The sequence below is a fragment of the Oncorhynchus mykiss genome, chromosome 8, assembly GCF_057628025.1.
Source record: "Oncorhynchus mykiss isolate SJ-2025 chromosome 8, ASM5762802v1, whole genome shotgun sequence".
Lineage (NCBI taxonomy): Eukaryota > Metazoa > Chordata > Actinopteri > Salmoniformes > Salmonidae > Oncorhynchus > Oncorhynchus mykiss.
In genome coordinates, this window is record NC_143029.1 from 33,082,622 (window position 1) to 33,095,369 (window position 12,748).

General features: G+C 42.4%; 1 protein-coding gene across 1 annotated transcript; it reads left to right on the top strand.

Moving 5' to 3' along the window:
- Positions 1–6,752: 6,752 nt before the first annotated feature.
- On the top strand, positions 6,753–11,830 carry LOC110529815 (kelch repeat and BTB domain-containing protein 11). The gene is made up of 2 exons (XM_021612364.3): positions 6,753–7,143; positions 7,584–11,830. Exon 2 carries the CDS (start codon positions 8,222–8,224, stop codon positions 10,343–10,345), a length of 2,124 nt encoding a protein of 707 aa, XP_021468039.2. The 5' UTR covers positions 6,753–7,143; positions 7,584–8,221; the 3' UTR covers positions 10,346–11,830.
- The last annotated feature ends 918 nt before the right edge of the window (positions 11,831–12,748 follow it).

A 12,748-nucleotide genomic window follows, 5' to 3' on the forward strand; every position in this document is an offset into this window, starting at 1 on the left:
CTACATAAGGAATAGGGTGCCATTTGTGACGCACACATTGATTCGCAACAACTTTGTACCCTTCTGAGTTATTTTCTTCCTGGACACATAGCGGATTCCTTCTTGGTTCTGCAGGCAATGAGTGAGTGGCGTGGGCATCTATTAAAGCCTCCAGAGCTGTAGATATGATTCTACCAAGATACTGTATATCTGGATTTGGGGTGATAGTACTTCAGGTGTCAGGAAGGCAGTAGCAAATAATAGCGACGCTAACTTAGCCATTCGCTATTCTAGCTGTGATTCTACTGGGACAGCTGGGAGCACATATTCCCCTGCAGGTGGCTGTGGCTGAGGCAGGGTAATGGTGATCTCATTAGGGTGGAAATATGAGGGAGAGAGGAACAACAGGAACAAACACTGGCCAATGGGGCTTCCTTCCTTTCTTTCAGTCTTCCACTCTGTTTTCTTCTCTCTTCTTCCCCTCCTCTGTGATCTGCTGGGGGGGTCCCCAGCCCTGGGGAAAGGAGCATGGAGAAATATTTCCAGATGAGATGTAATCGTCTCACTCATATTTACCCATGTGGAATGAGATACGGCAGCAGATTTCTGCACCGCACAATATGTCTTTGGAACACTTGGAATTCCTGGAAGGGCCTCCTTTAGAAAGCCCTTGAAGAAGTATCTGCCACAATGAATGTCTCGGTTGTTTCAACTTCTGGTTAAAAATCAGCGTGAATCTAGTAAAAAAAGCACCAACACATTCAATAGATCTCATCCTTTACCAGAGTGGGACTGCTGTACGATGACCCTCAATCATCCATTTAAGTATTGAACAAATATTTGTCTTGATGAGGAATGAACGTGGTTGCAGGGCCAGTGAGAGACACTTAACATACGTACACTGACCAATCCAAGCATCCCCTTTCTTCACATTGGTAATAGACCCACGCAAAGTCAATACACATTAGGGTTAGTCTTGTTCTGGCACTAGTGGGAAGAAGTTTGCTTATTAAAGAGGCAGATGTAAGCAGTCTGGTTTTAATGCGAAGCAATGGAAGATATTGTAAGCAGGTGTGTGTGTGTGTGTGTGTGTGTGTGTGTGTGTGTGTGTGTGTGTGTGTGTGTGTGTGTGTGTGTGTGTGTGTGTGTGTGTGTGTGTGTGTGTGTGTGTGTGTGTGTGTGTGTGTGTGTGTGTGTGTGTGTGTGTGTGTGTGTGTGTGTTTTCAGTGTGTCCTGCCTTGGGCTGGGAAAGAGGGTGGCTGATGAGGCCGAAAGCTATGTACTGGAGAAGCCTGCCTTCAATTCAGCAAATTACTGTAAGTTTGCTCGACTTCAACTTCCAGTTAACTGTTAGAGTCACTGTCATGTTTGTTGAGGCTTTGCGTGCATCTTTTCACTTGTGAATATGAAATTTCATCCGTTTTACTCTCTGAACATTTCTTATCTTCCATTTCTAGGTAGTCACATTACTTCACATAAGAACCACTTGAGGTGATTATTCTAGCTAGATAGACTAGCAATTCTGCTTGCATTAGCAAGAAAGGAAATTCACTTGCAAACTCTTCAAATGGATGGCATCATGGAGAAGAGAATTAGGATTCATATTCATATTTCCAGCACAGTGTTTCTCTTTCAGGAGAGGTATATTTTAAATTAAAGCTCTCCTCTCCTCTGCTGCTATCTGTCAAACCTTTATGTGATAGTCATGAGCATGCATATCATAACAGTTCCTGCAACCATGTCTGCTTTGAAGCAGAGCCTTGAGAAACTCTTGCAGACAAATAATGAGTACATTTTGAGTTTTCTTTCCATTGGGAGGGTTATGACACTTGCCCTATGTAGTTCAAATCAAATCAAATAAATGTATATAGCCCTTCTTACATCAGCTGAGTGCTGTACAGAAACACAGCCTAAAACCCCAAACAGTAAGCAATGCAGGTGTAGAAGCATGGTGGCTAGGAAAAACTCCCTAGAAAGGCCAAAACCTAGGAAGAAACCTATAGAGGAACAAGGCTATGAGGGGTGGCCAGTCCTCTTCTGGCTGTGCCAGGTGGAGATTATAACAGAACATGGCCAAGATGTTCAAATGTTCATAAATGACCAGCATGGTCAAATAATAATAATCACAGTAGTTGTCGAGGGTGCAACAGGTCAGAATCTCAGGAGTAAATGTCAGTTGGCTTTTCATAGCTGATCATTGAGACTATCTCTACCGCTCCTGCTGTCTCTAGAGAGTTGAAAAGAGCAGGTCTGGGGCAGGTAGCACGTCCGGTGAACAGGTCAGGGTTCCATAGCCGCAGGCAGAACAGTTGAAACTGGAGCAGAAGCACAGCCAGGTGGACTGGGGACAGCAAAGAGTCATCATGCCAGGTAGTCCTGAGGCATGGTCCTAGGGCTCAGGTCCTCCGAGAGAGAGAGAGAGAGAAAGAAAGAGAGAAAGAGAGAAGTAGAGAGAGCATACTTAAATTCACACAGGACACCGGATAAGACAGGACAAATACTCCAGATATAACAGACTAACCCTAGCCCCCTGACACATAAACTACTGCAGCATAAATACTGGAGGCTGAGACAGGAGGGGTCAGGAGACACTGTGACCCCATCCGATGATACCCCCGGACAGGACCAAACAGGCAGGATATAACCACACGCACTTTGCCAAAGCACAGCCCCCACACCACTAGAGGGATATCTCCAAACACCAACTTACCATCCTGAGACAAAGACGAGTACAGCCCACAAAGACCTCCGCCACGGCACAACCCAAGGGGGAGCGCCAACCCAGACAGGAAGAACATGTCAGTGACTCAACCTACTCAAGTGACGCACCCCCCCCTAGGGATGGCATGGAAGAGCACCAGAGGCAGAGAATCCCAGTGGAGAGAAGGGAACCGGCCAGGTTGTAGTTGGCAACTATATAGTACATACTCTGCTTACGTCTACAGTACAGCATACTGTTTTTTTTTTGCATGGTGTAGATATAAACTGCTGTTATGTCTAACTTCCTGTGTCACTCAGTGAAGTTGCCTATGGCTTCATCGTCAGTACCGTGGGCTGTCCCTTGGGACCGGACAGTGAGTTCATTCACATCACTGTCTGCTGCTTGCTCTGGAAGATTCATTAGCGCTGATTAAAGCCTAATTAGGAAAAGATGCCTGCTGTTTATTTGTCCACAAGACTGGGAACCATACAGTGATGTAACTCAGTTTCCACTTGATGATTGATTATCATTAATAATGTTACGCCCACTTCAAACTTGTGATGTGTCTTTCTTGATGGGATTTTCTCAGCGTTCCATCTCAGATGTCCAAAGCAATGAGACATGCTGGTAGAGTTGCCACGGGGATTCATTAAAATACCTCTCTTTTCAGTGGGTTGCATGCATGATGACGATACCTTATTCTTCCTCCTGTCCAACCTTAAAGGGACAGTGCACCCATATTATAAAATGACGTATTGGTTTTCTTACTGTGTAAGCAGTCTATGGACAAGGTATGACAGCAATCCATGCTTTTGATTAGCTTCCCTGGCACAGTTTCCAAATGCATTTGTGGCACAAATCCCGTTCACGTCGTGGGACAGATATGAGCATTTTCCGTGCCTCATGTTCACATCATCTATCAGTGACTTTGTTGAGCTTCACAATCAATTTGAGATACTTTCAGGTGATTTGGGCATGATGTGCAAAAATTGCTAAGAACTCGAATGGGATGTGTACCACAAATGCTAAAACTTAGCATTTGGAAACAGCTAGTGAAGTAAATCCAAAGTATGGATTGTTGTCATACCTTGTCCACGGACTGCTTACAGAATAAGGAAACTAATGTGCCATTTTGTAATTTGAGTGAACTATCCTTTTAAGACATATCCGCAGTTAATGATGAAGATCCTTTATACGATAAAGAGCTGTAAAAAAAATACCATTCTTTGATCTTGCATGCCAGGTAAGAACAATCCAGGTAAGCATACAGACAAACTGACTGAATATACCAAGGGACTTATAGCTAAAACTACCCTCGAGATCTCACTCAAAGTTATTTCTCATGTACAAAACCCAGTGAAGCAAATAACATACAGCCTGGGACTAATCACATCCCTTGCATCTTCATTCTTATTCTCATTCCATCTTTTGCTTCGTTATTTTTACCTTCCGTCTACTGCAGTGGCCTATATATATCCTGCTCTGGAGTGGTCTCCTCCACAGAACTATATACTGTATGTCCCTGGTAATGAGTCCTACTCCTTCTGGTCTGTGTACTGGATACTGAAATACACTAAAGGAGCTGCGAGATGAGGTCATCTTCATCCTGCCCACTCATATACAAAGAGAATTCGTAAATTAGGAATAAATGCCCCATAGCAACAATTTATACTAGAATGGCTGTAGACTTATTAAGTATGCATTTGTGACCTTTAGCTTGCTGCCCACTCTCCATCAGTGTGGCATCATAAAGCATGACAGAGGGTTTATAATATCAAATATCCATTTTTCACCAGCTCATCTCTGCTGTCAGAGTGAGGTCAGGCATCAGTGAACTACTGCAGGACATGCTCCTTTATCTATCCCAGTGGTTCCCAACCTTTTTTGGTGCTGTGCCACCAATTTAATTTTGCTCTGACCGGAGTGCCCCTGAAGTACCCACTCATGTGCATTTTACCAGTAGTCCTATGGTCTCATGGGTCTTCTCAAGTACCCCCTTTGAATTGGCAAAGTATCCCTAGGGGTCCTAGTACCCCTGGTTGGGAACCATTGATCTATCCTATCAGAGACTGTGGCCCGGCGAAACTGAGGTATGATCTTTCCTGTGGCCCTCCTCTCCCTCCTTTTTCTCGCCATTGTTTCTGAGCCGTTTAAAATGACCTTCTGCTTTCCTGTGCCAACAGCTATTTCTGATTAACTGTGCAGAGGGGAGGCTTTTCCCATGTGGTTATCTGGTCATGAGCCATGCACTCTCTCCTGAAGATAAGGCAGGGTCTATTAAAATAGACTCTCATTAAAGGGCCTGGGTGCTGGTTGGCGGTTGCTGGTTGTTCTACTTGCTATCAACATAGGGATCATTCAAGACACACTTCTGGGTTTGAGATGAAACAAGACATTTTGCAGAAGGAGAGTAGGAAAATGTAATAGCCCTTACCCCTTTATATTGTAGGCCTACTTCCTCTGGGATTGCAATACCACGGATCCATTTTAAGTGCCTTCAATATTGAGTTGGATCATCTGGATATACAGTGCATTAGGAAAGTATTCAGACCTCTTGTCTTTTTCCACATCTTGTTACGTTACAGCCTTATTCTAAAACTGATTAAATAGTTTTTTCCCCTCATCAATCTACACACAATACCCCATAATGACAAAGCAAAAACAGGTTTTAATAAATGTTTGCAAATGTATTCAAAACAAAAAACTGAAATATCACATTTACTTAAGTAAATCCAGGCTGCATCACATCCGGTCGTGATTGGGAGTCCCATTGGGCAGCGCACAATTGGCCCAGCGTCGTCCAGGTTTGGCCGGGGTAGGCCGTCATTGTAAATAAGAATTTGTTTTTAACTGACTTGCCTAGTTAAATAAAGGTTAAATACAATTTATGTATTTTTTTTAAGTATTCAGACCCAAAGGTGCTTCAGTACTTTGTTGAAGCACCTTTGGCAGCGATTAAAGCCTTGAATCGCTACAAGCTTGACACACCTGTATTTGGAGAGTTTCTCCCATTCTTCTCTGCAGATCCTCTCAAGCTCTGTCAGGTTGGATGGGGAGCGTTGTTAAACAGCTATTTTCAGGTCTCTCCAGAGATGCTTGACCGGGTTCAAATCCAGGCTCTGGCTGGACCACTCAATGACGTTCAGAGACTTGTCCTGAAGCAACTGCTGTATTGTCTTGGCTGTATGCTTACGGTCAATGTCCTGTTGGAAGGTGAACCTTTGACCCAGTCTAAGGTCCTGAGCGCTCTGGAGCAGATTTTCATCAAGGATCTCTCTGTACTTTGCACTGTTCATCTTTCCCTCAATCGTGACTGTTTCCCAGTCTCTGCTGCTGAAAAACATCCCCACAGCATGATGCTGCCACCTCCATGCTTCACCGTAGAGATGGTGCCAGGTTTCCTTCAGACGTGACACTTTGCATTCAGGCCAAAGAGTTCAATCTTGGTTTCATGAGACCAGATAATCTTGTTTCTCATGGACTGAGAGTCTTCAGGTGCCTTTTGGCAAACTTCAAGCGGGCTGTCATGTGCCTTTTACATTGGCTTACATCTGTCCACTCTACCATAATGGCCTGATTGGTAGACTGCTGCAGAGATGGTAGTTCTTCTGGAAGGTTCTCTCAACTCCACAGAAGAACTCTAGACTTCTATCAGAGTGACCATCGGGTTCTTGGTCACCTCCCTGACCAAGGCCCTTTTCCCCTGATTGCTCAGTTTGGCCAGGCGGCCAGCTCTAGGAAGAGTCTTCGTGGTTTATTTAATCCATTTTAGAATAAGGCTGTAACATAACAAAATGTGGAAAAGTCCATGGGTCTGTATACTTTCCGAAGGCGCTGGGTACACTGTGTGAATCTGACTCCTACGTTTTTGTTTAGCTATCCATCCCCACACTTCTCTTTTGTAAGTGTTTGTCTTTCTTATTGTAATTTACGGATGCAGTAATAAATGAACAATAATCCAATCCCACATGTATTAGGTGGTATAGGTTAAACCATTTGACCTGCAAGAATTTCTCTGGCATTCATTCCAGTCATAAATGATAGACTTTAGATTACACTTCTGTGAAGGGTTAATAAAAGGGGAGGGTTTAATGTACAAACCAGAATCCCTTCATTATATTACATCATCCGCAAAATTTGTTTAGGAGCAAGGCAAATCTTCAATCATTAACTGTTTTTCTAATTTACTTTCTCAAATTTGGTTTGGATGGGATTCAAAGTTATGCTGCAAGGAATATTAAAGGTGAAAAATAGTCTTTAATCATATCTCAATCCGAAACTGACAGGCCACGGTCGTCTGCGGCAGCGAATAGCCTACGGTTTCGGTGCTCGACTCGCTCTTTCTTCAAGCCAAGCGGTTTTGCGATCGGGAAAGCCCTTATAACTGCACTGCATCAGATAGGCTATAACCAGACTGCATCAGGCACCATATTTTGCAGCTGGGGAGTAAGCCTATTGTACGAGTAAGTATGTCATTAACTTTGGCTTTTGTAGTTTTGTAGTTTTATGCGTTTGTTCTTTAGTTCGTTACAAATCGTATTGTTTGTTTCAAAACTAGATTTTTGATTGCAATAATAGGATAAGGAAGAAAGTATTTAATTATTGAAGTGGTTCCATGGATAAAAACGAAGCTGCTCACAGTATACATATTATGGCGCAGAAAAGTAATTACACAATCAACACAAATCCTCTGATAGCCTATAGCACACATTAGATGGTACAATTCAAATAGATCATTATCAATATAAGTATATTCTTAAAAGTCAGAATACAGTGGTGAAAACGCTAATAGCCACATCCACAATCCACTGTCTCAAACATTTGTCGCTGTTGTGTATATTATGGTTAGAAGAGGTAAATAAATCTCGATGCAGATGCGCATAATTTCCCCACCTCTCCACAGATGATGCACCAGCACCTGTTGAACCCTGAAATGAAGATGGACAAAGGAAAACAGGATTGTGTCCTCGGTGATCCCCAGTTTCCCTGCGTGGCATCATCCACCCGCCGTGTTGCTGCAAGGGAAATGCCTTTATTTTATATTTCCCTCTGATCAAATGAAAATTAATAAGAGACCAGAGGAGATAGCATACGTGACAATCCAGAGTTTTATTTTGAATTTTAATTTGATTTTTTTTCACCTTTATTTAACCAGGTACGCCAGTTGAGAACAAATTATCATTTACAACTGCGACCTGGCCAAGATAAAGCAAAGCAGTGCGACACAAACAACAACACGGAGTTACACATGGGATAAACAAACGTACAGTCAAGAACACAATAGAAAAGCAAAAAAATAGTCAGTAGTGGCGAAATAATTACAATTTCGCAAAATAAACACTGGAGTGATAGATGTGCAGAAGATGAATTGTATTGCCGTTAGTGGGCCTAGTCCAAGGGACTGGAAGAGATCATTAAGTGGTGATTGCCATCAAACCTATTGACTCTTATATTGCCTCTTATTTCAATATACTGGACTTGTCTGATTTAACTAGAATATTGTTAAAAAGTACATAGATCAGAAACCCTTGCGTTCTGATAATGGATAAGAGTGCCCAGTGCATCCCAGACTTGTGCCTACACAGTGTTGATGCTGATACACCACCTGCCTGTCACGAGAAAGAGCAGGTGGACAAAATGGCTTTGCTGATGCAGGACTTCGTTGGAAATATACCCGAGATAACAGATCCAGACGAGAATCAAAACTTTGGGTACCAGTGTATTACGGAGACTAATAGACCACTTGTTGAAATGGACAATGGAGTGATGGGTCTTGGATTTTATAATGGTAGCCAACCAAGGGATGTCTCAGGAAATGCAAATGATGATCAAAAGCATATGTCATCAACACATTGTAATACCCCACAGCTCAACAAAGAGCAGCCCTGTTCAATAGAGCGCGATGCGGTAGAGGACAATTGCCGCGCACAGGCTGACGTGGCGCACAGCCTGGGATATTCCCTCTGCTGCCTGGATGACGAAACGCAAGCACAGAGCACCCCTCTCGTCTATGAAGTCAGCGGAGGAGCTGTGAAATATCACTGTCTGATTGATAAAGCGAGTTCCCAGGTGGAGCATAAGGAGGGGAGCTCTGCGTCTGTCACCTATTGTATCGCTGCAGAAGCGCTGACAACACATCAGCGCGGACAGACAGGCAGTGCGGGACAGAATGCTGTGTGGGGAGAAAGCGACCCAGACACTACACAGGGAAACTCAGCACTGCAGTCGAGGCAGGAAGGATGTGGATATGGAAACAGAGTCTTTGCTTCTAAAGAGGAGACGGATTTAGTGATTGAAGTGTCTGGAAAGAAACTTGAAGCGCATAAAGCAGTTTTGGCAGAGAAAAGTGACTATTTCAAGGCGCGGCAGTCCCGAGACGTATTGCGAGTGAAGGGGGTGAGTTTTAAGACTTTGACCATTTTGGTGGATTACATTTACTCATGCCGAATGGAGGTTAGTAAGGATAATATTGTAGAGGTCATCACCGGAGCTAAAATATTACAAATCCCCTGCGCGGTTCAAGCTGCTCTCGATACAATGTCGGAGCAGATTACCGCCGAGAACTGCTATGAGATTTTGACAATAGCCAAAAAGCAACGTCTCAGCGAGTTGAAGGAGAAAGCCTACAAGTACATGAGTGACAATTTCTTGCAAATACTGCGGGATCCCGGTGTCTATGGGCGTTTGACCGGAGGGGAGAGAGAACTAATTATCACCAGGAGAATGGAGGGAAAGAGGGCGTTGATGGTGGCTGAAATCAACGAGGTGTATGACGGCGCCGGGAGCAGACCTACAAGTCGTGAGAACAGTCGCCCTCAGAGCCCTCTATCCATAGTGTCCCTGAATGAGAATCGTGTGGTCTACTATTACAACAAGGAGACAAAGGACTGGAAAGTGCTGACGAAGATGCCGGATGAAATCAACACAAAGGGCTCTGGGATATGCACCATGTACAATTACCTATTCGTGGCAGGTGGAATCAAAAGGCAGGACGACAAAGGCAAAGTCTCGGACAAGGTGTTCTGCTACAACCCACTCACTGACAGCTGGAGCGAAATTCGACCGCTCACCGAGGGTCGGTCTCAGCTCAAACTGGTGGCCATGGACGGCTACCTGTTTGCAATCGGAGGGGAATGTCTCTTTACGGTAGAGAAATATGACCCTCGCCTGGATAGATGGCGCCCAGTGGCGCCACTACCAAAAGGGGCTTTTGCTATTGCGCACGAGGCAACAACCTGTAATGGAGAGATGTTCGTGTCCGGAGGCTCTCTATTTTATCGTCTGCTAAGATATGACACTAAAAGAGACGACTGGGAGGAATGTCCGTTCAACAACAGCAGGAAGAAATCCACCGACATGGTGGCATTCAAAAACTTCATCTACAGGTTTGATGTCAACCGTGACTACGGTGTCAACGTGTTCAAATACAACACAGTGGTAAAGATATGGCACAACAGTGCGTCCCTGGAGCAGACCAACCCCTTGCCCTTTCGCTGTGCTGTCATTGGCAACACCATTTACTGTGTGAACAAGTCCCAAACATTGCAGTTTGTTGTGGAAGAGGAGAATGAACAGTTTTTGCCTGAGGCACTGACACTCAAAGCACCTGTAGAGGCAAAAGGTGCCCTTGTCCCATTTGTCCTGGCTCTTCCCAAGACAGCCTGAGACAAATGCACAACAATGACCTCTTTAGAGACTCACTAAAAGTGGCCTCAGAATTGTCATATGAGGACAAAATATGTTGTGTTTGATAAAATACCCACAGTGCACACCACATCATTTCAACACGGATAATTGGGTAATATTTAGTTGAGAAGTTGATAAATGAGATTACAACCCATATTCACCCACTCAAAAAGACAGTCAAAAGTGAGTTGAATTCCCAATGTGTTATCACTCACCATGCTCTCAACCATCTAAAAGCACAACCAAATTCCAATGGAAAAACTATGTCTGATTTTTGCTTTCGTTGCCATCCAAATGGCTATCACTGTGCTTTGAACCATTTAAAAGCGCTGCAAAGTTAAAATGGGAACGCAATATCAGATATTTTGTTTATTTATACAACAGATTAATGTATTATCACTGTGCTTCATCCTAACAGCAGAACAAAAGTTGGATTGCAGTTGAAATTACATTATAAGTACATGGTGCAAGTGATTAATGCCGTTCGATATTCTGCACAGATTATTATAGCAATTGTGAAGCTCTCCGCAGACCTGCAACAACCGACAGTATGCATGCTATCTTGACCATGCACGGTCTATATAATTAAATAAGAATACGTTTATAGTTACAGTAACCTCAAATGTGGCCATGGATGAGTTACTCGTTTTAAGATTGAATGTTACATTGGTTTGTAAAATAGCCTTAACTTTAGGCTATTTACTGTATTTCAAAAGTAATATTGAATTGTGTTTGGTTGACAACACATCCAAAAATCAACATTTAAAGGATATTTATCTACTGCTTGGATAGTTCCATCCGAGCCACCGACTTAATCCTATTCTTACATTTCAATTTTGGGTTTAGTTGAAGACGTGAATCCAACATATCATTTGTTTTCCTGTCAACAAGTTAATAGGCTATTTTTTTGTAGTTCAAAGGTGATATGGATTTGTATTTGGTTGTCAACGCAACCAAATATCAACATTTGAGGGAGATGAATCTTCTGCCTGGTTAGTTCCATCAGTGCCACTGACTTAGTCTGGCTTTATCCCAGTTTGTCAACAAATTAATAATTGATATGTTGGATTCACGTCTCCATCTCAACCAAAAATCTAAGTTAAAGAGTAGGACTAAATCAAATCAAACTTTAAATGCACTTCAAATAAAGTTTTAGTAGATTTAGTCCTATTCTTTAACTTAGATTTATGGTTCCACCCAGCCTATATTTTCTTTCTGATAGCAGATATTATACTGATCAGTTAATTTGTATATTTATAATTAGTAGGATAATCTGTTTTAACAAACCTTTATTATATTTGTACTTATGTATTGTATATTGTTTGTTTGTGGTGTGGTTTTCATATAAACCCTTGGGTTTCCAACCACACCTGCACACACACCGGTTTTCATTTTTTATATGTTTTCATCTGTATATTTGTCCATTACTTGTTTTCTTTTGTGCAAATAAATAAATCAAATAAAGTTCTAATGTTGAATATCTGACATTGCTGAAAGGTACAAATTCAACACATTTTATGCAAGGTTTGTCTATGTTTAAATTTGGTTACCATAATGACATAATCCTGTGGTTTTAAATTCCATCCTCAAAACAACAGTCGGTGACTTTTTTCAAATCCAATGCATTTTCCACATATAGTGCCTTCAGAAAGTATTTACACCCCAGAGTTTTTACACATTTTGTTGTGTTAAAGCCTGCATTTAAAAGTTACACTTAGATTTTTTTTGCCACTGGCCTGCACACAATACCCCATAATGTCAAAGTGGAATGAATTTTTTTTTACTAATGAATTAAAAATGAAAAGCTGAAATGTGTTGCGTCAGTAAGTATTTAGCTCCTTTGTTATGGCAAGCCTAAATTGGTTCAGAAGTAAAAATATCCTTAACAAGACTCATAATAAGTTGCATGGACTAACTGTTGGCAATAACAGAGTTTACCGTGATTTTTGAATGACTACCTCATCTTTATACCCCATACAGTTATCTGTAAGATCCCTCAGCCGGGCAGGGAATTTTAAATACACAGATTCAACCACAAAGGCCAGGTAAGTTTTCCAATGCCTCACAAAAAAAGGCCACCAATACCTCTCACAAATACAAGTAGTGATGAAGTCAATCTCTTCTCCCCTTTGAGCCAAGAGAGATTGACATGCATATTATTAATTTTAGCTCTCTGTGCACATCCAAGGGCCAGCTGTGCTGCCCTGTTCTGAGCGAGTGGAATTTTCCTCAGTCCCTCTTTGTGGCACTTAACCACACGACTGGGCAGTAGTCCATGTGCGACATAACAAGGCCCTGTAGCACCTGCCTTATTGATAGTGCTGTTAAGAAGGTAGAGCAGTGCTTTATTATGGACAGACTTCTCCCCATTTTAGCTACTGT